Source organism: Moschus berezovskii, chromosome 12 (assembly GCF_049115385.1).
Source record: "Moschus berezovskii isolate FMDL1 chromosome 12, NW_MosBer_1.0, whole genome shotgun sequence".
NCBI classification, from domain to species: Eukaryota; Metazoa; Chordata; class Mammalia; order Artiodactyla; family Moschidae; genus Moschus; species Moschus berezovskii.
Window position 1 is genome coordinate 31,464,130 of NC_142471.1, and position 22,814 is coordinate 31,486,943.

At 41.5% G+C, this 22,814-nt stretch overlaps 1 protein-coding gene across 5 annotated transcripts in view; it reads left to right on the forward strand.

The window, feature by feature from the left end:
• The first annotated feature begins 538 nt into the window (after positions 1–538).
• Positions 539–22,814, forward strand: part of KAT6B (lysine acetyltransferase 6B) — a 193,560-nt gene continuing 171,284 nt past the window's right edge. Inside the window, exons 1-3 of one of the 5 annotated variants that reach the window (XM_055425384.2) lie at positions 539–677; positions 12,403–12,472; positions 15,986–16,861. In XM_055425384.2, coding sequence (XP_055281359.1) covers positions 16,241–16,861 — 621 coding nt within the window. In that variant the 5' untranslated portion in view covers positions 539–677; positions 12,403–12,472; positions 15,986–16,240. Of the gene's footprint in view, positions 678–1,445; positions 1,783–12,402; positions 12,473–15,985; positions 16,862–22,814 lie in introns of those variants that run through there. The other 4 variants (XM_055425383.2, XM_055425388.2, XM_055425389.2 and 1 more) reach the window with 4 other exon arrangements.

Genomic DNA, 22,814 nt, shown 5'->3' on the forward strand with positions numbered 1-22,814 from the left:
CTCCAGCGGCGTCTGACATCCCCACTCCCACCCAAGGATGCCGCCGCCGTGCCCTGTCCGCAGTCGCTGAATGTCACTGCTCCCTCTTCCTCCTGATCAGGGTAGACACAGCTCCCGAAGCATCCCCCACCCCAAAACTGCCGCGATCGCCCAGGGTACAAGGCCCCGCGGAGGACGAAGTTTGGGGCCCACGGCGGCGGGGCGGGGGGTGCGCTTTGGCGAGGACCGCACCTTTCAGTCCCAGCCCTGGCGGGCACACTCCCCGCCCCAAACGGCCCAGGCGTCCCCATCCTCCCGCGGACACCGGCATCCCCGCCCTCCCCCGAGGGCGGCAAGCGGAGCCCCCCAGGGCGGAGGCAGGTACCCCCGGGGCGGGGACTGGGGCGGGCGGGGTCCAGGCTGCGCCCCCGGCCGAGCCGGGCGGGCTAGCTGGCGGCGCGGGGGGAGCGGGGCTGGGCGGCGCTGCCTCGGGCTCTGTGCGCTGCAGCCCGGAGCCGAGAAGGAGGAGGAGGCGGAGGAGGAGAAGGAGGCGGCGGCGGTGGGTCCCGGGCGGGGGGAGCGCGGCGCTGCGGACCCGGGCGGCTGGCAAAGGACGAGGCGGAGGCTGAGGAAGGCAGCGGGGAGACCCGGGCTGCAGCAACAAAGGGCAGCAAGCGATTGGCCGGGCTGCAGGCGAGGTTAGCCCGGGACCGGGGTGGCTGGAGGCAGCGGCGAACGGTGCACGTGCTTGCAGACACGGGCGAGTGTGGAGCCGGGGGGTGCATGCCCGGCGGGTAAGGGCTTGCTCCCCTTCGGCATGGGATGGCAAGGAGGCTGCAACGACATCATACTGCCTGCACCCGGCCTCGGCTTGCAGGGTAGGGGTGCGTAGGGGGTAAGGATGCGAGCCAGGGGGCGGGCGAGTAGTCGCCCGGGACAGGACGGGAGAAGGTGGAGGAGGGGGCGGGATGGAACGCTCCAGGCGGCGCGCCCGTCCGCGCGCTCCACCGCAGGAGCTGGCGACTGAGAACCTCGAATTTTAATTTCGCGTGCCCGCCCGCGCGCGCCCGCCCGCGCCCACCCCTAAATCCTGCGGCCGCCGCCAGCGATCAGCTCTCACACAAACTTTAGCTGCGGGCTAGGGGGTTCGGGGTTGAGTGGGGGAGGGGAAAGGGAAAAGGCCCTCTGATTGGCGTCGCCTGCAGCCAATAAGGCCAAGTACCTCTCCTACGAGTAGACCCAATCCCTTTCTAGAGGTAGAGGGGGCGGGTAGGTGGAAGTAGAGGTTGCGTGGTGTCTGGGCGAGAGAAAAAGGGCTGGACCAATAGGTGCCCAGAAGAGGCGGGCCAGGCGGTTTGTTGATTGGTACTGGCAGTGGGCCCTCCCCGGGGTGGTACCGGAGAGGGGGGCTGATGGGTCGAGGGGTGTGCCTATGCGGAGGCGAGATGACCGGCAGGATCCTGCCCCAATGGGCTGCAGAGTGGTTAGTGTGTGGGTGACGGACAGACTTCTAGGCCAACGGATGGCCCTAAGTGTCTGCGGCCTAATCCAATGGAGCAGCGCTGGGGCGGGACCGTGGCTCGGGTTTAATGAGACTCCATTGGGCTGTAATCAGTGTCATGTCGGATTCATGTCAACGACAACAACAGGGGGACACAAAATGGCGGCGGCTTAGCTTCTACCCCTGGCGGCGGCGGCAGCGGTGGCGGAGGCGACGGCACCTCCTCCAGGCGGCAGCCGCGGCTTTTTTCTCAGGCAGCGGCAGCGCCCCCGGCAGGCGCTGTGGCGGTGGCGCGCGGCCAGGTCTGTCACCCACCCCGCGCGTTCCCAGGGGGAGGAGACTGGGCGGGAGGGGGGCGGGAGGGGGGAAAATAGGGGGCTTATGACGCCCCTCCCACAGGCCTCTGCGCGAGGGTCACCGCGGGGCCGCTCGGGGTCAGGCTGCCCCTGAGCGTGACGGTAGGGGGCGGGGGAAAGAGGAGGAGGGACAGGCCCCGCCCCTCAGCGGGACCTCCAGGGCAGGGGGCGGGGCTCTAGGGTGGAGGGGCGGAGCGATATCGGGATGGGGGCGGGGTTCGGGTGGTCGGAAGGCGAGGGCTCGTAGGGGTTTTCTGAGTGGGAGGGACCTACTAGGAACGGCAGGGGGCCAGTGAGTGTCTGGGAAGTACACTCCCCGGGAGGGGGTGGGTGTGAGGGGAAACGAGGTGTGCAGGCAGGTGCAGCAGGGAGGGTGAGGCGAGTGCAGAATTGGGAGATGTGGAAGGCGGACCGAGGGGCAAGTGAAACGGTGCAGAAGGGTGAACTTGTAGATATCGGGGGAGCGGGGAGGCAGGGTAAGAATGGATTTGGGTGTGGTGGATATGGAGTAGTGCTGAGAAAGCGGTGCAGAGTACGTACTGGTTTGGAGGAAGTATGGAGGAAACGGGGGGTTAGGTACATTTACTATGGGGGGAAGGAGGTATCTGGGTGAATCGGCATGCTTGAAAGGTTTGCTAGCTTTGAGGTATACAAGTTGGAAAAAACATGGAGGAAACGGATATTCTTTAGAGAGTCTCCGGAAGACAGAAGAGCAAACTTAAATGCCAAGGGAGCCTACTTAGAATTTAGATATATTCTAAATTATTAGATATATTTTGCCCCAAGGTGACCCTTGCGCAAAATATATCTAACAGAAAGTCTCTTAGTAGTCAGGGTGTTCAGGAGGTGGGAAAAGGTGACAGATGTGAAGAAAGGTTGGTGGCGAATGTGATTTGGATTGAGTCGGGAGGGCATATGGGCAAAGAAAGATGTTAGTGTGGGAGACAGGGTTGTTAGAGGCTTCCCAGGTGGCCCAGTGGTAAAGAATTCACCTGTCAATGCAGGAGGGTGGGGGACAGGTTTAATCCCTGGGTCTGAAAGATCCCTGGAGTAGGAAATGGCATCCCACTCCAGTATTCTTGCCTGGAAGGGAAATCCCATGGACAGAGGAGCTGGTGGCCTACATACAACCCATGGGTCCGCAACTTGGCACACACTTTGGATTTCTTGGGTGTAACTTGAACTGGAGTCAGCAAAGGGGGAACTGGGTGTCTGTCTCAGAAAGAGGCTCCTTGTGTTTGCGTATTTTTGAATTTGTAAGTACTTTGGTCTGAGTTGAGTGCAGGGAGTGGTAGGAGACAAAGGGCAAAGGCAGAGGAGGGGCTAGATTACAAATGTGGAAAATAGGAAAAGAGAACCAGTGAACCAAGTTTGGGTGGAGGCACCTGGAAATTCAAAGTAAAGAGCATATGAAGACTCCTCCATATATGGACAGGAGGTGGGAATAGCTAATGGGAATAACTTACACCGAGAAAGTGTTCTAGTTCTGTAGTACACTAAAAAAGGTGTGTGTGTCTGTGTGTGTGTTTTGTATGACTGTGAGTAAAATACATTGATTTTCTGGGATAATCTTGAAGTAAAACACTCCATTCTTTTTTATTCATAAATTCTTCACACATTTATCAAAATGAATTTGGGCAGGATTTTTTTTTTTTTCCAGAAGGAAAGGATAATGCATTTTTCAATAAAGGATAAGATTCTTACCTGAGAAGTTGAACTTGGGGTCAAAGATTGAGATGGTGACATGATAGTTAAAAAGGGAAGATAAACACAGAGGGAGGGTTTAACATTAAAGGAGAAACTTAGGAGAATGACTGGCTGGTGGAGATGACACGGTCAGTTGAAATTTTGCCTACCAGTCAAGCCCAGGCGTCTGAGTAGAGTGAATGTTACGTCATAGCTGTTACACCAGATGTTTATCTCTCACACTGCTTGTGCAGATAAGGTGGGAGCTGTCACATATAAGGCATCAGGGGAGGGAAAGTTAAAATAAGGTGAATATTGGAAGGTAGTTGAGGAAGTTGGATAAATAATGTACTTCAGAAACTTTCATGGACTGTTGAAGACTTAGCCAACTGATACGGTTTTTTAAGTGCCAGGGTTCCTAATAAGTGACTTTTCATGTCTTAGTTCTCTACACGGTAGTTTCAGTGTTCTTGTATACAGACCCCCGTATTTGTACCACGTGAGAGAAAAGGAGTTTTTTATGAAAGGTATGTATGAGCTACAGTGATCAGTCTTCTCATGTACAATAGTAAATGACTAGTGAATGGGAGAAGTGTGAGCAATGGAGATTTCTTCTTTGTAGTGCTTTAATTTGCTTTTTCAGAACGCTGTTAAGCAGCTTTTCATAGGACTCCCATAATCTTCCACAATTTTTCTATCATCAGTTCCGCTCTTTTTTAAAAAAAGACTGTAATATGTCCAAGTAGCCATTTAAAAAATAAGTTCATTTATTTTTATTTTTGGCTGCTCGCGGGTTTTCTCTGGTTTGTGGTTAATGGTGGCTTTTGTACATGGGCTTCTCATTACAGCTATTTCTCTTGTTGCAGAGCACAGACTGTAGGCTGCAGGGGCTCGGTAGTTGTGGTTCCCGTTCTTTAGAGCACAGGCTCAATAGTTGCGGCATGTGAACGTAGTTGCCCCCTGGCATGTGGGATCTGCCAGGACCAGGGGTCGAACCTGTGTTTCCCGCATCGGCAGGCAGATTCTCTACCACTCCCGGGAGCCACCAGGGTAGCCTCATCAGTTCCGCTCTTGCTGGATGTTTGAGTTATTTCTGGTGTGGGGAAGTTGTGAAGTAATGTTCCCTGCCAGTGTTCCCGTGCTCATCACTGGGTATGCCTGTGCACAGTCTCTGACCACCTGGGAATGGGACTGCTGCTTCATGGGCAGCGTGATTGCTAATGCTGCTTACACCTGTTGTCCCGGTGTTAGTTGTATAATGCTCAGTCATGTCCTACTCTGCGACCCCAGGTTCCTCTGTCCAAGAATACTGGAGTGGGTTGCCATTTCCTCCTCCAGGAATTAGTATAACACCGTTAATTCTCAGAAGTGTCTGAATTTGGATGATGATCTGTATGGTTGCCCTAGTCATGGGTTATACTTGTCTGCAACTTTACTAGGTACCAGTTCGACTATTTTCCAGAGTTGTACCAGGTTGTATTTCCTCCAGTATATCTATGTATCTGTATCTGTATCTGAGTTCCCTGGCTGCTGCTTCTCACCAACTTGACTTAGTCTTGTTAGTTTTCCAGCTTAGCCAATCTGGTACACTTTGCCTTTACCTTATTAGTAAGGAAGTTGAACAGCTTTTCATTTATTTATTGGCTACTTGGATTTCCTCATTTGTAAATTTCCTGTTCAAGTCTGTCCCCGCACCTCTCCCCCTTTTTGTGAATTGGTCCTTATGTCTTTTTATAGCTGTTAAGTAGTTCTTGCTCTAAATAGGAAACTGTCCTTTGTGTATGTTGCAAATGCCTTCCTTCATTCTCTGGCTTGCCTTTTCACTCTTCGTGGTGTCTTTTAATGAACAGAACTTCTTAATTTTAATGGAGTCAAATTTAATGGTATTTTCTTTATGGTTAAGTGCTTTTTGTTTCTTGTTTTAAGACTTTTTCTGCCCTCAGGTTAAGTGGATATTCTCCTATCAGTTTTATCTTCTAAATCTTTACTGACCTTAAAAGATGTATGATCATGAGGAAAATACACACTTCTTGACCCCATCCCCACCATTTCAAATCTCTTTTTGCTCTTCTTCACTTTTTTCTGTTCTCTGTCTTGAATTTTTCTTGTCTGCAACTATAACTAAGCCCGGTGCTGACTTTCCCTATCTCATAGGAGAAAATGGTCATATAGACAGAAGTTCAGCTAGATTAGATTTTACGGGTCTCTAGCTGACTGCATTGCCCTTTTTCCTTTTATGAGCTAGCATTTTATTGTGTTCCTGCTATGTGTCCTCCGCCTTGGTTCTTTCATATTTGTTATCTCAGTTATTCCTCTTTACAGGTCTGCAAAACTACATTTTTCTCATTTTTATAGGTGAGAAAACTGAGACTCAGATTGACTCAGTAATGTGCCCTATATCCCACAGCTTAGGTAGCTGACAAAGTGGGGACTTGATTCCTGAACTCTCTAGATCCATCCCATCATTGCACATTGCCTTGTTGAATAAGATTTCATGAGCCTGTTTGACAGTATCCAAAACCGATGATAATAACTTTCTTTTTTTCAGTATAACATGTTTTACTTTAAGCATATATAGAGATAATTGTTGTGAAACTGGACAAAACTATCAACCTCTCTGTGTGTGTTAAAGTAAGTAAAGTTAGTGAGTGGACCTTTAGAGGTCCTTGGATGGGCAGTAGAGATTCTGTAAGCTCTTGAAATTGTATGCAAATGTCTGTATGTACTTGTGTTCCTATTTAAAAATAGATCTATAATTTTCTTGAGATTCTCAGAGAGCAACTTTAATTTAAGGATATCCTCTTGGAACTGTGTGATAAAGTTAATGCAGAATTCTGAAATGATGTGTATTTTCAAAATAATCTTTTAAAATTTAAGATGTCAGATTTTTTTCCCAAATACATTGTTTTTTGCCTTTGTCATTAAAACCCAACTAAAGCTAACTTGAGGTTAGAATTGGATAGGAATTTTTAACTGTCAGAAAAAAAAAGTCACTCTAAATTCAGTTGATATTTCTTAAGTGAAAGAAAGTGCTTAGTTATAATATCATTATTACTAATCAGTGTACCCTGGCTCCAAAGGCCTGATGGCTTTGAATGACTTTTCATCTTGTCTCTAAAATCCTGTTTTACAAGGGATCAAATTTCCTGTGAGGTTCCTAACAGTGTAATTAAAGTTTAGAGACTGAAACTATTGAGCACTTAAATTTAGGGATGACTATGCAAACGGAATTCATAGGCTTCACCAGGAGATTTGGAACGAGTCTCTACTAATTTATGATGATGATGTTGAAACTAATCTTTGCTAGGGATTATGGAAGCCATAATAGTTTATTGATGGTTCAGTTATTGTTTGTTGAAGCAGATTTACACAATTATAGTATAATGGCATAACAAGGATACTGTCAACTAGGAGAGCATGACATGAAAAATTAAACTTCCAATTAATATAATATGTATTAGTTGAAATTGTAATTTTCATGGTGATTTAGCCTCTTAGAAATCCTTGGAAAACATTATTAGCTTTTGAATTGAAAACTCTAGGTTAATGAGTAGTGAGAAAGACTTAGTATTATTCTAAAAAGATGGGAATTAAATATTCAATTCAACTAACATTTATAGAATGCCTACTCTGGCCTTGCTGCTGAGTTAGGCTCATAAATATAAGTTGAACAAGATTGATATTTGGAGAGATGAAATACTGATTGCTTTTGTTGTTCCTTCAGTCATCCTTCCCTTCAACGTACACTGGATGGATACTATAGCCAGAATTATGCAGACGTTCAATACATTTGTTTGTGTGTGTGCACGTGTGTGTGTGCACGCGTGTGTGTGCACGCGTGTGTGTGTGCACTTGCGTTCCACTCTACCTTGTTGTGTTGCTACTCCCGCACTGGCTTTCTGTTACTTCATCTGTCGTGTTCACATGCCTCAGCCTGGTTTTTGTCACATCCAACTTTATTTCTTATTCCTATTCAGCACATCCCTGCTCCAGGCATGCACATAGACTCAGTATCCCTCAATTCTGACAGCTCATTCTTGTTCTGTGCCTTCTCCCAGATTTCCCTTCATTCGCTCACTGGTGCATTCATTTAACAAATAGGCATTGAACCCCTCTTATGTTCAAGTTGTGGTCCTTGGAAGTGTTGGGGCATGCCAAGATGAATCAAACATGAGTCCTGTTCTTAAGAATTTTGCAGTCTAGTAGGGGAGATGAGGTAAGCAAATTACAGATTAGAAATGCCAAATGATAAGAAAGCTAAAAGTTTCCTGTTAGACAAAGTGACGTAAGGCTTCTGAGGAGGTATCTGTGGAGAGAACAGGCAGTTAGTCTGAGTTCTGCCTTTCAGGGTCCAGTTTAAGTCCCATCCGTCCAAGGGATGTTCTCCCCATCCGCGCTACCAAGGAATAGTCACGGTTGTTTTCCGACTTTGTTCCTTCTGTATTTAGAGGAGCCCTTTTTTTGAAGTGAATATTATAGCGAAGCCCATTAAATACAGAATAGTTAAGGCAGAGATGCTTTGTTTGGTGCAGGGATTATGTTGGCCCTAGTGTGTAACCCACAAGGGCACCTGCAGGTGGTTCTGAAAGCCCAGTCACTTTCTCACAAGAGCTCCAAGGAGCCTAGTTTGAAAACCAATGGAGAGACAGGAGAGCGTTTAGCATCTGAATTAAAATCTTTCATGGCTTACTGGTCTGAGGTCTTGACAGTCAGGAATCTGTTTTTCTTTTGCTAAATGTGGGCAACTATGCTACCTTACAGGGTGGTTTTGAGGTTTACTTGATAATCTATGTAATCTATGGCTTGCCCAGTGGCTCAGCAGTAAAGAATCCACCTGAGGTGCACGAGCCTCAGGAGACACGGGTTCAACCTCTGGGTTGGGAAGATCCTTTGGAGGAGGGCATGGCAACCCACTCCAGTATTCTTGCCTGGAGAATCCCCATGGGAAGAGGAGCCTGGCAGACTATAGTCCATGGGGTCTCAAAAGAGTCGGACACAACTGAAGCGACCTGACATACATATGCATGTGATAATCTATGTAAAGTGCCTGGCTCACAGTAGGTGTCAGATAGTGGTTGATATTATTATAGTTTATTGCTCTGTTTCTTAAAAAAAAATTGGGGGTGAAATTCATATAACCTAAAACCGTTTTAAAGTGAACAATTCAATAACATTTAGTATAGTCACAGTGTTATGTGACCATGGCCTCTATGTAGTTTGCAAAACATTGTCATCTCTCCAAAATAAAGTCCCTTACCCCTTAAGCCAGTCTTCCCTGGTGGCTCAGATGGTAAAGAATTTGCCTGCAGTGTCGGAGACCTGCGTTTGACACCTGGTTGGGAAGATCCCCTCGAGAAGGGAGTGGCTACCCAATTCAGTGTTCTTGCCTGGAGAATTCCATGGACAGAGGAGCCTGGTGGGCTACAGTCCATGGGGGTCACAAAGAATCTGACACAACTGAGTGACTTTCACTACTTTTCACTTTTACCCGTTAACCAGTTTCTCCCCACCATCTCCCCCATCCCTGCCCAGGTCCCACCAATCTATGTTCTGTTTCTGCTGCTGCTAAGTCACTTCAGTCGTGTCCGACTCTGTGTGACCCCGTAGACGGAAGCCCACCAGGCTCCCCCGTCCCTGGGATTCTCCAGGCAAGAACACTGGAGTGGGTTGCCATTTCCTTCTCCAATGTGTGAAAGTGAAAAGTGAAAGTGAAGTCGCTCAGTCGTGTCCGACCCTTAATGACCCCACGGACTGCAGCCTGCCAGGCTCCTCCATCCATGGGATTTTCTAAGCAATAGTACTAGAGTGGCTTGCCCTTGCCTTCTCCGATGTTCTGTTTCTAGCTTTATCTATTCTAGAAGTTTCTTATTAATGGGATTATGTGATCTGTAACCTGTTGTGTCTGGCTGCTTTCACAGCATATTTTTGAGGTACCTCTGTGTTGTAGCATGTGTCACTACATCATCACTTTTTCTTTTTTTACAGATTTGTTTGCTTTTATTTTTGACTGTGCCATTTTTCTTCGTTGTTTCACGCAGACTTTCTCTAGTTGCAGTGAGTTGGAGCTACCCTTGGTTGAAATGCTCAGGCTTCTCATTGCCTTGGCTTCTCTTGTTGCAGAGGAGTGGCTCACGGTGTGTGGGCTGCAGTAGTTGTGGCTCGTGGGCTCTCCAGTGCAGGTTCAGTAGTTACGGTACATGGGCGTAGTTGCCCCTCAGCCTGTGGGATCATCCCAGACCAGGGATTGAGCCTATGTCCCCTGCATTGGAAGGCAGACTGTCAACCACTGGATCACCAGGGAGGCCCCCACTGCTTCATTTCTTATTATGATTGAATAATATTCTAGTGTATGGATAGACCATATTTTATTCACCCATTTATCTGTTGATGGACATTGACCTGTTTCCACTTTTTTGGCTGTCGGGAATAGTGCTGTCATAAACATGAGTGTACATGTACTTATCTAAGTCCCTGTTTTCAGTTCCTTGGGGTGTGTATCTGGAAGTGAAATTGTGAGCTCGTACAGTAATTTTATGTTTATTTTTTGATGAACTACCAAGTTGTGCTGAATTGCTTATCCCCACAGCATCTACCATAGGGCTGCACATGCAGAACAATATCTCACTAAATTTGCTGGTTGTTCTTTGATAGTGTTTATAACCTCACCTCCCAGTTCACATGTTTTGGGCCTTGAGGATTAATTTTGAGAAGTAATTGCATGCAGGATTTGAAAGTTAAACCAGTATTACTGTATGGATGATGTCTGATGTCCCAGAAATTTGTTCACTGAGAATGCTGTTTGGAGCAACTGTGCTAGTAGTCTGTGCTGGGTGGTTTTTGAAGAAAAGAAGTTAAGTTCCCTTCCCTTAAACAGTCTATATTCTTTTTCAGACGATATTGTTAAGATTTGTGGATCCTTACTCAGTTACATAATAGGCTATGAAAAAATCCAGGAGCCTGTAAAAGTGGGAGAGCTAAAAATAACTGTTTTGTCAGTATGACAGAAGAGTAAACTCTACTATTAATCTTTATTTTTTTACCACTGCTTTTGGCTCATCCACAATCTCATGACTTGAGTGTTATGACATTGATTTTGAAACAACACACAGCCTTAGTAAAAGCTTAGAGGAGGCTTCACATATAATTTATGATACAGGGTATTTTGACTCTTCGTATGCTGACATGAGTATTTCTGAATAGTGTTGATATTTTTATAATACTAATGAAGCCAAAAGCTCAATGTTGGATGAAGCATTTCTCTAGATTTGTTTAGAATAGTTTGTAATGAATGATGTAAATAGTGTTTTATTAAAAACTGTATGATACAACCATATAATTTACTCATGTTACTTTGTAGTTAAAAATAGTGATTCAAAACCTTAGAAAATAGAGTAATTTAATTTTGATGTAGCATGAGTCCCCAGAATTAATTTGGAATGACTCATTCTTATTTTTGATATCCTTTTAGTCCAACTTTCAAGCTTTTATAGAAAAAACTGAAAACAGCATAACGGTTTTTAGGGTCGTACTTGTAATAGCATGTGCTATCTACTTGTGAAACCAGTCTAGGGCTTTGGAAGAGAAATGATGTGGATAATTCTGAATCAGGGGAGGCAAGGGGCGGAAAGCATTTCTAACTGGCTTTTTAATGAATTATGCATTTTTTTGCCTTAGATTTGTCTTTCTAGTTAAATATTGCTTAGACTAAAATTAAATTGGTTTTCAATCTATTCTCTTAACATATACCAATTTACAGTGGGGCCAGTGGCATGTCAGAAACAAACCAGCCTAAGATTAAAAAATTTGCAGTGGATAATATACAAAGTGGATAATATACATGTGTTTAGTTGAGAATTGGCTACAGATAAGAGACTTATGATTTTGTTCCTTTCTTAGCTCTGTGTGTGTGTGTGTTTAACACTGATTCAGCTTGTAGCAAAGAGCTGCTGAGTTACATCTGCTTCTGCCTAATTAACTCTGTTGGTTGGTGTCAGATGAGAGCTAATTTTGAGATTAAATTGAGGAGTAAGGTGTGTGTCTGTGGCTAGGGGAGGGGAGAAGGTGGCTCTAAGGTTGCTTGGTTGTTTTGTACAGTATCAAAGTACGGCCATTCATAGTGTTGTTTCACATTTATTTTTTGCCTCCCTGGTGGCTCAGTTGTTAAAGAATCTGCCTGCAATGCAAGAGACCACCTGCGGCGCAGGAGACTCGGGTTTGATCCCTGGGTTGGGAAGATCCCCTGGAGAAGGAAATGGCAATCCACTCCAGTATTCTTGCCCAGAGAATTCCATGGACAGAGAAGCCTGGCGGGCTGCGGTCCAAGGGTTTGCGAGAGTCAGACACAGCTCACCACCACCACCATGAAATGTGTCCTCTGCTGACATATTGTGAAAATTGGTGCATCGTTCTCTTAGTTGCAGCTGTTGGCCATATCTTGATAGTTCAATCAGTACTTAGATACCAGATGACCCTTGGGATAAATAGCGAATGTTGCCTGGGAAAGTTAATATTGACCTTTAAACAATGTTTGACTATCTTTTTTTTCCATCCAGACAAAATGTTATACCTGCCTGACTACTTGAGTAATAGCAAGTTTGTTTTTTGTTTTTTTAAATGATGAAATTCTTTCTTAGTCTCTATCGCAAAGCTGATTTTTTAAAATTTGGAGGACAGGTCTAGCTTTGAAGAAGCTTAGAAGTTTACTTCCTGAGGTACTTGTTGTGGGCCTTGTCAAGGAGGGCTAACTTATCACAAATAGAGTGTACCAATAAACTCCCCGTGTCTGTTTGGATTGAGTAGCGTGGAGATCCAGAGATGGTTGCTGAATTTAAGGGGTGTCCTAATGCCCGAATTAACACTTACATTGTTTTCTTTTGGCAGATTTGCCTGATGATCTGGACAATCTTCTTTTTTGTCATGGACTGTTAAAACACTTGGAGTTCCAATTCTGGTATTTTCCTTTTTTTTTAATTGTATTTTTCAGATGTAAAAATGTCAGTCTTGTTGAAATGTGTTGGTCATGGAGATGAACAGTTTTTTGATTGTGGGTTAGGATTATGGTAATAGCTTGTCATAAAGGTGTATTTTTGAGTATTAGTTATGAAATGTATTTTGTTTTAATGTATGTTCATTGGCCTGTGTAACCAAAATGCCTGAAAGCAACTTTGCAATATTAGATACTTTTCTGTGACCTCTTTCCCTGCTTCCTGCAGTTGTATTTTGTGCAATCAAATTAAATTAGTTGATTCATCCTGAATAAATGATGAAAGATGAAATAATTACTTGGACACGGTGAAATGTCTTCTAATGAAATTTTGCCCTGAACCATTTTACTTTGGAAAGATCGGCTTCCTGTTCTAAACTTACTAAAACAGAATGATTCCTGTGTTCTGTCCTGAAAGTGGTTGCACGATGAAAGCCAATGATTTCATTCTTAAACACACTATGTTCCAAGTCTAACATTTTTGTCAATGATTTATGTAATGACACAAAGGGGAGTGCTTATTAGATTTGCAGATGACATAGATGACAGAATCAAGATTCAAAACAGTTTTTAACAAGTTGGAAGATAGACTCACACCAATAAGATGAACTGTGATAAGTTTAAAAATCTGAGCATTTATTAAATTTGTATGGGGTAGAGAGTGAAAATCCTCAGCTTAACAGTTTTTTTGAAAGAATATCTGAGATTTTTAGTTGAACTACATGCTTGGCACAAACCAGTTGTGTGGCAGTGCTGGTAAGAAACTTTATGTAACCCTGGGTTGCATTTATAATTGGATAATGCCTGGACTGCCAGATTTTAAGATGAGCATTAGCCAAACTAATGAGTGAGCATGAGAAGGAGGTGCTTGGAAACCTGTAATGTGTGGTCATGTTAAGGAATTGGGATATGAGTGGTCCAAGGTGGGACTGGAGGTAGAATGGGGTTTAATTGTAGTGGTTTTCAAAAGATACTTGTTTTCAAATATATGAAGGCTCATTGTGTTTTCAAATATATGAAAGAGTGTAGTATTAAAGAATTTCTTGAGTTTGTTCCAGGGGAACTAGAACTAGTGGGTGGAAGTTATGGGAAAAAAGATTTTGGCTCCTGTGAGCAAGAAATATATTACAGTTACAGCTGTCCAACAGTGGCATGAGCTGTCTTAAGAAATGACAAATTCTCAATCACTGAAAGCATTTTGAGACTTTATGGCCCATCTGTTGGGGAATTGAACAAGGGGTCTTCTACCGTTTAACTATAAGTTGGATTCGATGACCTCTAAGATCTCTTTAGTCCCAAGTTTCTAAATCTGAATGGAGAAAAATAGAGTGAAACTATAGTGTCAGTTCAGTTCAGTCGCCCAGTCGTGTCCAACTCTCCGCGACCCCATGAATCACAGCACGCCAGGCCTCCCTGTCCATCACCAACTCCCGGAGTTCACTCAAACTCATGTCTACAGAGTCGGTGATGCCATCCAGCCATCTCATTCTCCGTCGTCCCCTTCTCCTCCCGCCCCCAACCTTTCCCAGCATCAGAGTCTTTTCCAGTGAGTCAGTACTAATTGCAAAAAGGACAAATCCTTTTTGAAACTGCCACCTTCAAGCTAGTATAGTTAAGTGGTCCAGTTGTTTTTTAGCAACAGAATCTTTGAAAGCAAATGTTAAATTCTTTAGTGTATCTGCTTAAATTTTTGGGAAATACATTATTTTACCCATTTTTAAATGTTTATTTTATTTCATTTTAATTTTATTGTTTTACCAACTCTTTGCAACCCTGTGGACTGTACACTCCATGGAATTCTCCAGGCCAGAATACTGGAGTGGGTAGCCATTCCCTTCTCCAGGGGATCTTCCTAACCCAGGGATCGAACTCAGGTCTCCTGCATTGCAGGCAGATTCTTTACCAGCTGAGCCACAAGGGAAGCTCATTTTACTCTTTGAGGTACATTAAATGTAAATAAACAATCAGAAGTAACTTTATAATTTTATGAGCCGTTTTTCAGAGTGTGTAGGCATTACATTAAGTGGAAATGATGATAGCTGTTCTGTGCTGCGTATTAGATAATGTGTTCACTTAATTCTCTCATCAGTCCTGGAAGGATATACTATTATTGCTCTACAGGTAAAGTGACAGAAACTTAAGTCATTTACCCAGGGTTTCTCTGCTTGACATGGGTAGGGCCAGCAAGTGAACTACTAGTCTTAATTGCAGAGGAAGAACTAGCTGGAACAAGCAGTTGAGGCTCAGGTGAAGACAGAACTGACTTAAGTATAGAATAAAACCCTGTGAGCCTGGAGTCTACCACTGACTGTTAACCTGTGTTCCACCTTTCCCTGAGCCTCAGTTTACCCATAGAGTCATCCTGCAGATTACAAGTTATATGTGAGCACACTCTGAAAACTTCAAACTGTTTGAAGAGGAGTTTTAAGATGTAGATTTTATCTGTGAAGAGCAAGATTAGAGCCCAGATCTGATTCAACTCCCAGACCAGGGTGCTTTGGCTGGTGCTCTTGGCAGGTGTTCTCAATACCAGATTGGAGATCTAGGGGATTTTTGTGTATATTGGGAGGTTCTCAGAAAGCAGTATCAGTGTCTACCTGGAATAGGATGTGTACAAATCATGCTCGAATTGAGCAGTTTCATGAGTTAAGCAGGTAGAGACACCGAGAGGGCTCTATTATTCAAAAGGTGATGGGTTATGTTACCACATTAGTTTCAGTTTTCTTCCAACCAGTGGATGAGAGAGTGTTACAGCACCTCTTCAAAGGGCTGGGGGAACATGGTTCTGTGGCAGAGGCTCAGTGGGAAATTTTCTTATGTGTGAGACTGAGAAATATGTAGAATGTTTAGCTGAAATAGAAGAGTCAGGACTATTGCTCTTTTTTTTTTTTTTTTAAGATTCTTTTTACATTTAATGTACTCCCATCAGAGTTTTTTCCTTTTTTAAAAAAAATATTTATTTGTTTGGCTGTGCTGGGTCTTAGCTGTGGCATTTGGGATCTTTGGTTGCAACATGTGGTATCTAGTTCACTGACCAGGCATCAAACCCCAGCCCCCTGCATTGGGAGCACGGAGTCTTAGCCACTGGACCACCAGGGAGATCCCCACCATCAGATTTTTTGCACCATAGATTTGTTTTGGTGTTGATTTTATGTTTATGGTAGATACATATCTTGAACCACTAACATGTAATTTTATTAATTTCAATGAAGGTTATCCATTAAATATATATTGATAACTTAGATATGATCTCTTAAATGCCCCATAAACTACTCATATAAATAACAAATAAAAAATCCTAAAAGAAATTCCTTTTCAGACTGTGACCCAATTTCTGGTTGGAAAATATAATCATTGTGGCTTTGTTACATAATACCTGCTTGTCATTATTTCTGTGGTCATTTTGCGTCTGAAAAAGTCTTTTACTTTTTTTTAGAAGTTTCATTATTAAGAGTTTTTCCTTCTTTTTTATCTTTTAAGGTCTTGATTTCCTGGTTAAAGATGTTCTTCACCCGAATGCAGTTTTTCTTGTTGGTCAAATAAGACTACTATCAATTTTGCCTGTTCATCCTCTTTTTAATCTCTAAGGGATGGATAATTGTGAGATGTTGCTTAATATGGTCTGGAATAGTCTGCCCATTTGTTGAATTGTAAGTGACTTTTAAATGTGCAAGTTCTGTTAAATACAAGGAGAACCTCTATGGGTAACTTTTGTACTGAAGTCATTTGTCAACCATGGTAAAACTTGCAAACCCACTTTATACAGAGTGGATTCTTGAAGCTATACAGAAAATAAAAAAGCAAAAGCAAAGGCCCTCTGAAGAGAGAATCTGCCATGCCGTCAGCACTTCCCATGGGTTGGATAAGAAGACAGTCTCTGAACAGCTGGAACTCAGTGTTCAGGATGGCTCAGTTCTCAAAGTCACCAACAAAGGCCTTGCTTCCTATAAGGACCCAGACAACCCTGGGCGCTTTTCATCAGTTAAACCAGGCACTTTTCCTAAGTCAACCAAGGGGTCTAGAGGATCATGCAATGATCTGCGCAACGTGGATTGGAATAAACTTCTAAGGAGAGCAATTGAAGGACTGGAGGAGCCAAATGGCTCCTCCCTGAAGAACATTGAGAAGTATCTCAGAAGTCAAAGTGATCTCACAAGCACCACCACCAACCCAGCCTTTCAGCAGCGGCTGCGACTGGGGGCCAAACGCGCAGTGAACAATGGGAGGTTACTGAAAGACGGACCGCAGTACAGGGTCAATTACGGAGGCTTAGATGGCAAAGGGGCTCCCAAGTACCCCAGTGCTTTCCCATCTTCGCTCCCACCTGTCAGCCTTCTACCCCACGAGAAAGATCAGGTAAGTGCAGACAGAAATGTCAGTACTTTCTAAGTATTGCCCATTTGACTTGTACGGTTTCAGTTAAGTTTTACACAGATGCAAGTTCTGGGTTAAGTGTGATAAAATCAAATGTTTTGCCTCTGAACAGTCTTTTATATTTTAAGAGATATATATTATTTTACAATATAAATTGCTCTCTATTGTTCTACAACGTGTTGATGGCTTCCTCATTGGTTGACTAAGAATTTAATGTGATGATTATGTGATTTGTTTTTTAAACTCTATTTGCTAATCCGTGGGTGCTTGAAGGGCCCAGGATAGATAACTTCACTCTTTCCTCAAGGCAGGATCATATATTTATTTCAAAAATCCAAGAAAGGCCATTGCATGATTTTCTCTTTTTAAATTACTTATTTTTTTTAGCTTTATGAGGTATAATTGATTTATTTTCCTCTTTATTGTTGTTTCCGAGAAGAAGAATCTTAAGACTAATTATTTTAATACTGATAGTTTGTGCATTACTGGAATTGTTTCAGTATGTGACCTAAATCCTGCCTGTTTCAATTTAAAGTCATTTATTGCTTGTTCACTTTTCTCATCCGGTGAAAGTGAATGTTTATTTTGTCTCGTCTATATCTTTCTTATAATCTTTGGTTTCTCTGGGCTTTCTGTTATTTCTAGGATAGTTATACATTTATGGCAGATTTCTCCTAAAGTTACTGCTGCAATTCAAAGTCTTTGGTTATGTAGGGTTATCCTTTGTTTTATTTCAAAGCTATTGAAGTTACCACCCAAAATATAGCAGTGACAAATTATTTATAATGATTTCAGCCCTCCAGTTTATCTGTCTATCCCTTGAGGGAGTGGATGTATTGATGCCAGTTATTAATAACTTTACATCTTGTAAACTGTTAGCCATTGTTGATAGACAGGGTGGTTGTATGAGTGAACTGCATTTTCAGAAGTGATAGAAGCAATGTCAGGAAAAGCTGTGCTCCTGAGGACTTGTTTTTCCTCTTTGGATATTGTTGCCCTTGAGGTAGCTGCTGCTTCCCTCATTGCGTTAAGCTGATAGAGGCTCAGCTCTTGCAAACTAAGTGGGACCAGGTGATTTGCCTTTCCATGGACTAATCGAAACCCTAGCATTTATTTTTTAACTGTATTTCTGTTTTATTAATTTTCTTCAACATTTATTTTATCCTTGGGTGGTATTTGTGTTTGTGTAACCAACCCCCAGTTCTTTGTGAGAGAATGTGAGCATAAAGAAAGAAGTAAGTAAACCTATGAAATTTTCTTTTTAATAACATTTGTTTCAAGAAAATACAGCAGGTGACTTAAATCCTAATTTCTGTTTCTGACACAGCCACATTGAGCACTTCTGTTTCTCATTAAATATTTTTATAAAAGCTTATGCCATAAGGAAATTCCTTAAGGGAATGTAGAACCATTTCTTGATGGTTTTGGATGTCTTTGTTTTAAAAATATATGCATTACTCTAAGGCATTAATATATTAAAGCTTTATAATTATCAGGTACATGGACTAATTCAGGCAGCTTTAGGCAATTTAATAGCATGTTTTAATAATTTTGTGATCCAGGGGAATATCTTAACTTGTAGTAGAGGAATCGTTACAGATTTTCCACAGTCCCTTTCCTATCCTTCTCTTTAACCTTGCTCATCGTTATTTTTGCCATTCTTATCATATTTTTTTCATACGGCATCTATACAAAAGTATTTTTAGTCTAAGGGAAGACTCCTGTCTGGAGGTGTCTAGAATTGAGAACAGAGTGATTTATTGCTTAGCATGCAAATTGTTCCTGCTCTTTCTGTGATGCTGTTCTTTAAATTGTCCAGTTAGCATCATCCTATAACAAGGAATGCTGAGAAAGTGTGTCCTATAATTTTTATTTGATGAAATTTGGTAATTGTGTTGAGTAATCAATGTAATTCTTAAAAGAGGACAAATAAACATAAATGAAAATCAGATCAAGTCACTTTGGCCAGAATGTACTGTATTGTTTCCATTGTATATTACAATGGCACTTTTCCTTGAAAAATGTAATAAGAACTACATTAGAATATATTGCCCTTTGAGATTACAAGGGGTAAATAGTTTAAAATGCTGTAAACGTTCCAAGTCAGTGTAATATAAATTCTTATCCTGGGTCCATGAATGAGTTTGGGGTAGGTAAGCTAACAGATCCCCTTAAATAGAATAGTTGTTTGTATCCACATGTTTTCCTAGGGTCAGGGTCTGTAATTTTTATCAGATTCTCAAAGGGATCTAAAGTGTCAAAGAGCCAATGTGAACATTTTTATACTGTAGAAAATATTTTTGAGTTTGTTATACAAAAACCTATATATATGTAGGTGTATATATATATATATACACATACACTAATTGTTACCTTTCCATTGTTTTTGCTTCAACTGTTGAACTTGGATCTGTATGTAGACTAGTTCTACTATAGCTTCATGTATATAGGACTTGCTCTAATATATTTTGAAAGGCAGATTATCATTGTTCTTGTGCTAGAAGTCTGAAGAATTCACATTGTGGGAGGACATTTATGAAATAAATGGCCACTATACAGAGATGAAGTCATTCAATCACAATTTAGCCGACCAATATCTTTTAAGAAGATGTAACTCTAGTTACTTTTGTTGAGCAGTTTCATTTAATTGTAAAAAAGAAAATAAAAATAGTGAAAGTAATAACATTTCTTAAGTGTTTAATGCTGGCACTATTCCAAGTGCTTTACATTTATTGTCTCTTTATCACAATAACTGTGAGGGCCATAGATTATTTTCCTTTTATAGATGAAAAACTGAGGCTCAAAACCTAAGCAGTTTATCCAAGGTCACTTACAGAGCTGGTGTACGGTGAAGCCAAGATTCTGAGACATTCTGACTCTAGACCTCTTTACCACTGGGCTGTATACTGGTTAACAGGTGTGGCTTTTCATTAACAATAAAAGTATCTCTTTCAATTCCTCAAAAGCTTTGAAGCAGTTTTTCCCCTAACTAATAGATTTTTGGCATTTTAAATTTGGTAGCTGCAATGAGCTTATTACAGTTTTTAAAGCAGGTACTATTTATAATATTAGCAATATGGGAAAGCAGTAGGGAAAATAGTAAATCTGTGTCTAATTAGGTTTAACATCATCATCATTCCTATCCATGACTGCTAGGAGGAATACAATGCAAGTTAAGATAGAAGGGCTCCTTCCTTTCCGAAATGTAATTGCACATCTTCTGATAGTCTAGAATTCAAATTGGATATTACCATACTGGCTCCTTAGCATAACTTCTTTGTATTTATTTAAGGAAGCTCTCTTGGTGAGGTGATACGGAAATGAATTAAACCACTGAAGATGAAAGTTTATCTTTGACTTGGTGAGGGAACTCCTAAAGGATAGAGTTTCTCATTAAAAATGGTAAAGCTCAATTAGGTCAGATTATGAGGACTTTGAAAAAGTCAAATATTCTAAGAGAGACTCTAGTTATCAGTATGCATTTTGTAGCATTAAGATTCTATTTGAACATTTGGGCTTTAGCATTATTATAAAATCAGTTTGGTTTGGTTTTAAACAGATTCCTCAGTATTTCACTTTATTGGTAATATCTTCCTAAAATTTATTAAGTGTCAAATCTTGGTATGTTTCTAGTGCAGTACATATTATTATAATGGGAGCTCTCATTTTTGGCAGTGGTAGTTGGAAAGGGAGACACTTCTAATATCAGGTAGGGCTTTTGATGTTTTTTTCTTGAAGAAATGAAATAACTATATTATAATCCTGTGAAAAAGCTTCCAACATAATTACCACACCAGTGATACTGTCAAAAAGAAAAAAATTAAAATGAGTTTCAAAAGGAGCACAGATGATCAGAAATGGGGCTGAGAGAGAACACTATATTAAAAAACCACTTTTTGTGCTCTTGGCCTGTTCAGTTGTTTATTCTATTTGTCCCTCACTCCTTTTAGGGAAATATTTTATTTACGGTTATTGGTTATTACTATGAAATAGTTCCTTAAATAGAATTTTTTTTAAAGGAAGTGTAATAGGGAAGAACAACTCTGACTCCATATTAGATGTTTCCTTTTTTTTGAGTTTGCATAAATAGAAGGTTAATGTATATCCTTCATCAATTTCCTGTGTTGTGTAAATGCCATAATTTAAATAACTTAATTTTTTCTTTTCTTCAGTTTTCTTCCTGCCCTCCTCATCCCTTTCTGGGATTTTTTTCAATCGCCTGTATTTTGTGAAGGACCATTCACTAGTCCCTATTGTTCTTTGATGTGGCAGGCTTCCAGAAGTTTCTCAGCTGTAGAATTGTCCGTGGTTGCAGACAACTCTGGATCTTTTTGACAGAAATGTGTGTATCTTTTATCTGCTAATTATAGAGTCCAAATGTCCTCTCTGTTGTCCTTCTCAGTCCTTTGAATTGGTGTCCTTTGTATTGCAGATGTCACATTTCTCAGAGTGCTTAGCTGTGTGCATTCAACTGAAAGTTGGAAAAAGCCCTGAATACACCAAAATATACTCTTACATGTAACCTGAATTTTGGAATTGGTATGGATCAAAGTCAGTTTTAGAATGACTGAAGTCAGGCAGAAACCTGTTCTGTCATGTGAACGACTAGGTAAATCCATATGTGCTTTTCAGGGGTCAGGGAGGGAAAAGGATTGTTATGTTGTTCCTGTGTTTAAGCTTCAGAAGTTCTTCAAAATAACATGAGCTGCTTTTGTGAGCAGATAGTACTAGTTACTGAGGTGATGTTGAGAGCCCAGGAACTGTCTGAGACAGTTAGTTAGGTCAAGGAAAGGACGGAATGAAGAACACCTGCGTCTTTCTCGCACTCGCAGGAGTGACAGGATATTCCACTTTTGAGCTTTTGTCTAGGTGGGACTTGTGTACACTTCTAATGAAGTACATTTCAGGTAAAATATGAACATTAGAGGATTTTTGACTCTTAAAAATGTGTGGAATACTCCTTTTAACTCTTTGGTTCTTAGATATGTTTGGTATTGTAGCTGCCTTTTCCTGACCTTGACATGATACATAGAAGAGTGTTTTCTGATTTCCTAGTGATATTTTGTTTCAAGCATTGAGGATGCTAAGGGTAAGGGTGTAGTTTTGTAGTTTCTTGACTAATTTTGGATGTTTTGAGCAGCTTTCAGGAATTTACTATGGTATTTCTTATATCTATTTGGATTATAACAGCCATATTTCTTTCAGTGCTAAGAAAAATCTAGGTTTTTATAGCTTTGACGTTGTTTAACAATTAAGTGCTGTTTGCTGATTTATTCTGACTGTATGTTGGATGGCAGAGATTTTTATTCATCCTTTCCTTTCAAACTTTATTTAATAAATAGTACATTTTAATGTATCTCAGAACAAAAGTTTACATTCTTTTTATGTATTTTATCTTTGTACATTGTAATATAAAAAGAATACATGTGATTGTTTTATCATTGCGATAGCAAATTTTGATTGGAAAATTCATGACTTCAGGTATTGTTTATAAACTTAATTTTTCTGGCCTATACATTAAACTACAGTTTAATGAAAGTGCATTTTAATAGTTCTTCTCAGGTTACACCAGCATTTCAAATGTGAATCAGCATACTTAAGGACTTTGATTTCTCCAATCTATTAATGTTTCTAAGTACATAAACATCAATTAGCTCACTGAATTAGAGTTCGCAAATGAGTCATCCATGTAATTTGTGACATTTTGAGTTAGCAGGGCCATGAGGAAACTGTGTTTTTGTTTGTGTGTGGGTTCCCTTATCTCACTGTCTTCAGGTAGTGATGGGGAGTTTATACAAGTAAAAGGAGGAGGCCTGGCAGTGAGCCTTGTGAAATGCTAGTCACAATTATCAGGCTTTTTCTTTGGACTAAACTACCTTCCCAGAGAAGTCTCTAGGAGTTGCAGAGAGTATACTGTTTTTTTTCCTTTTATAAG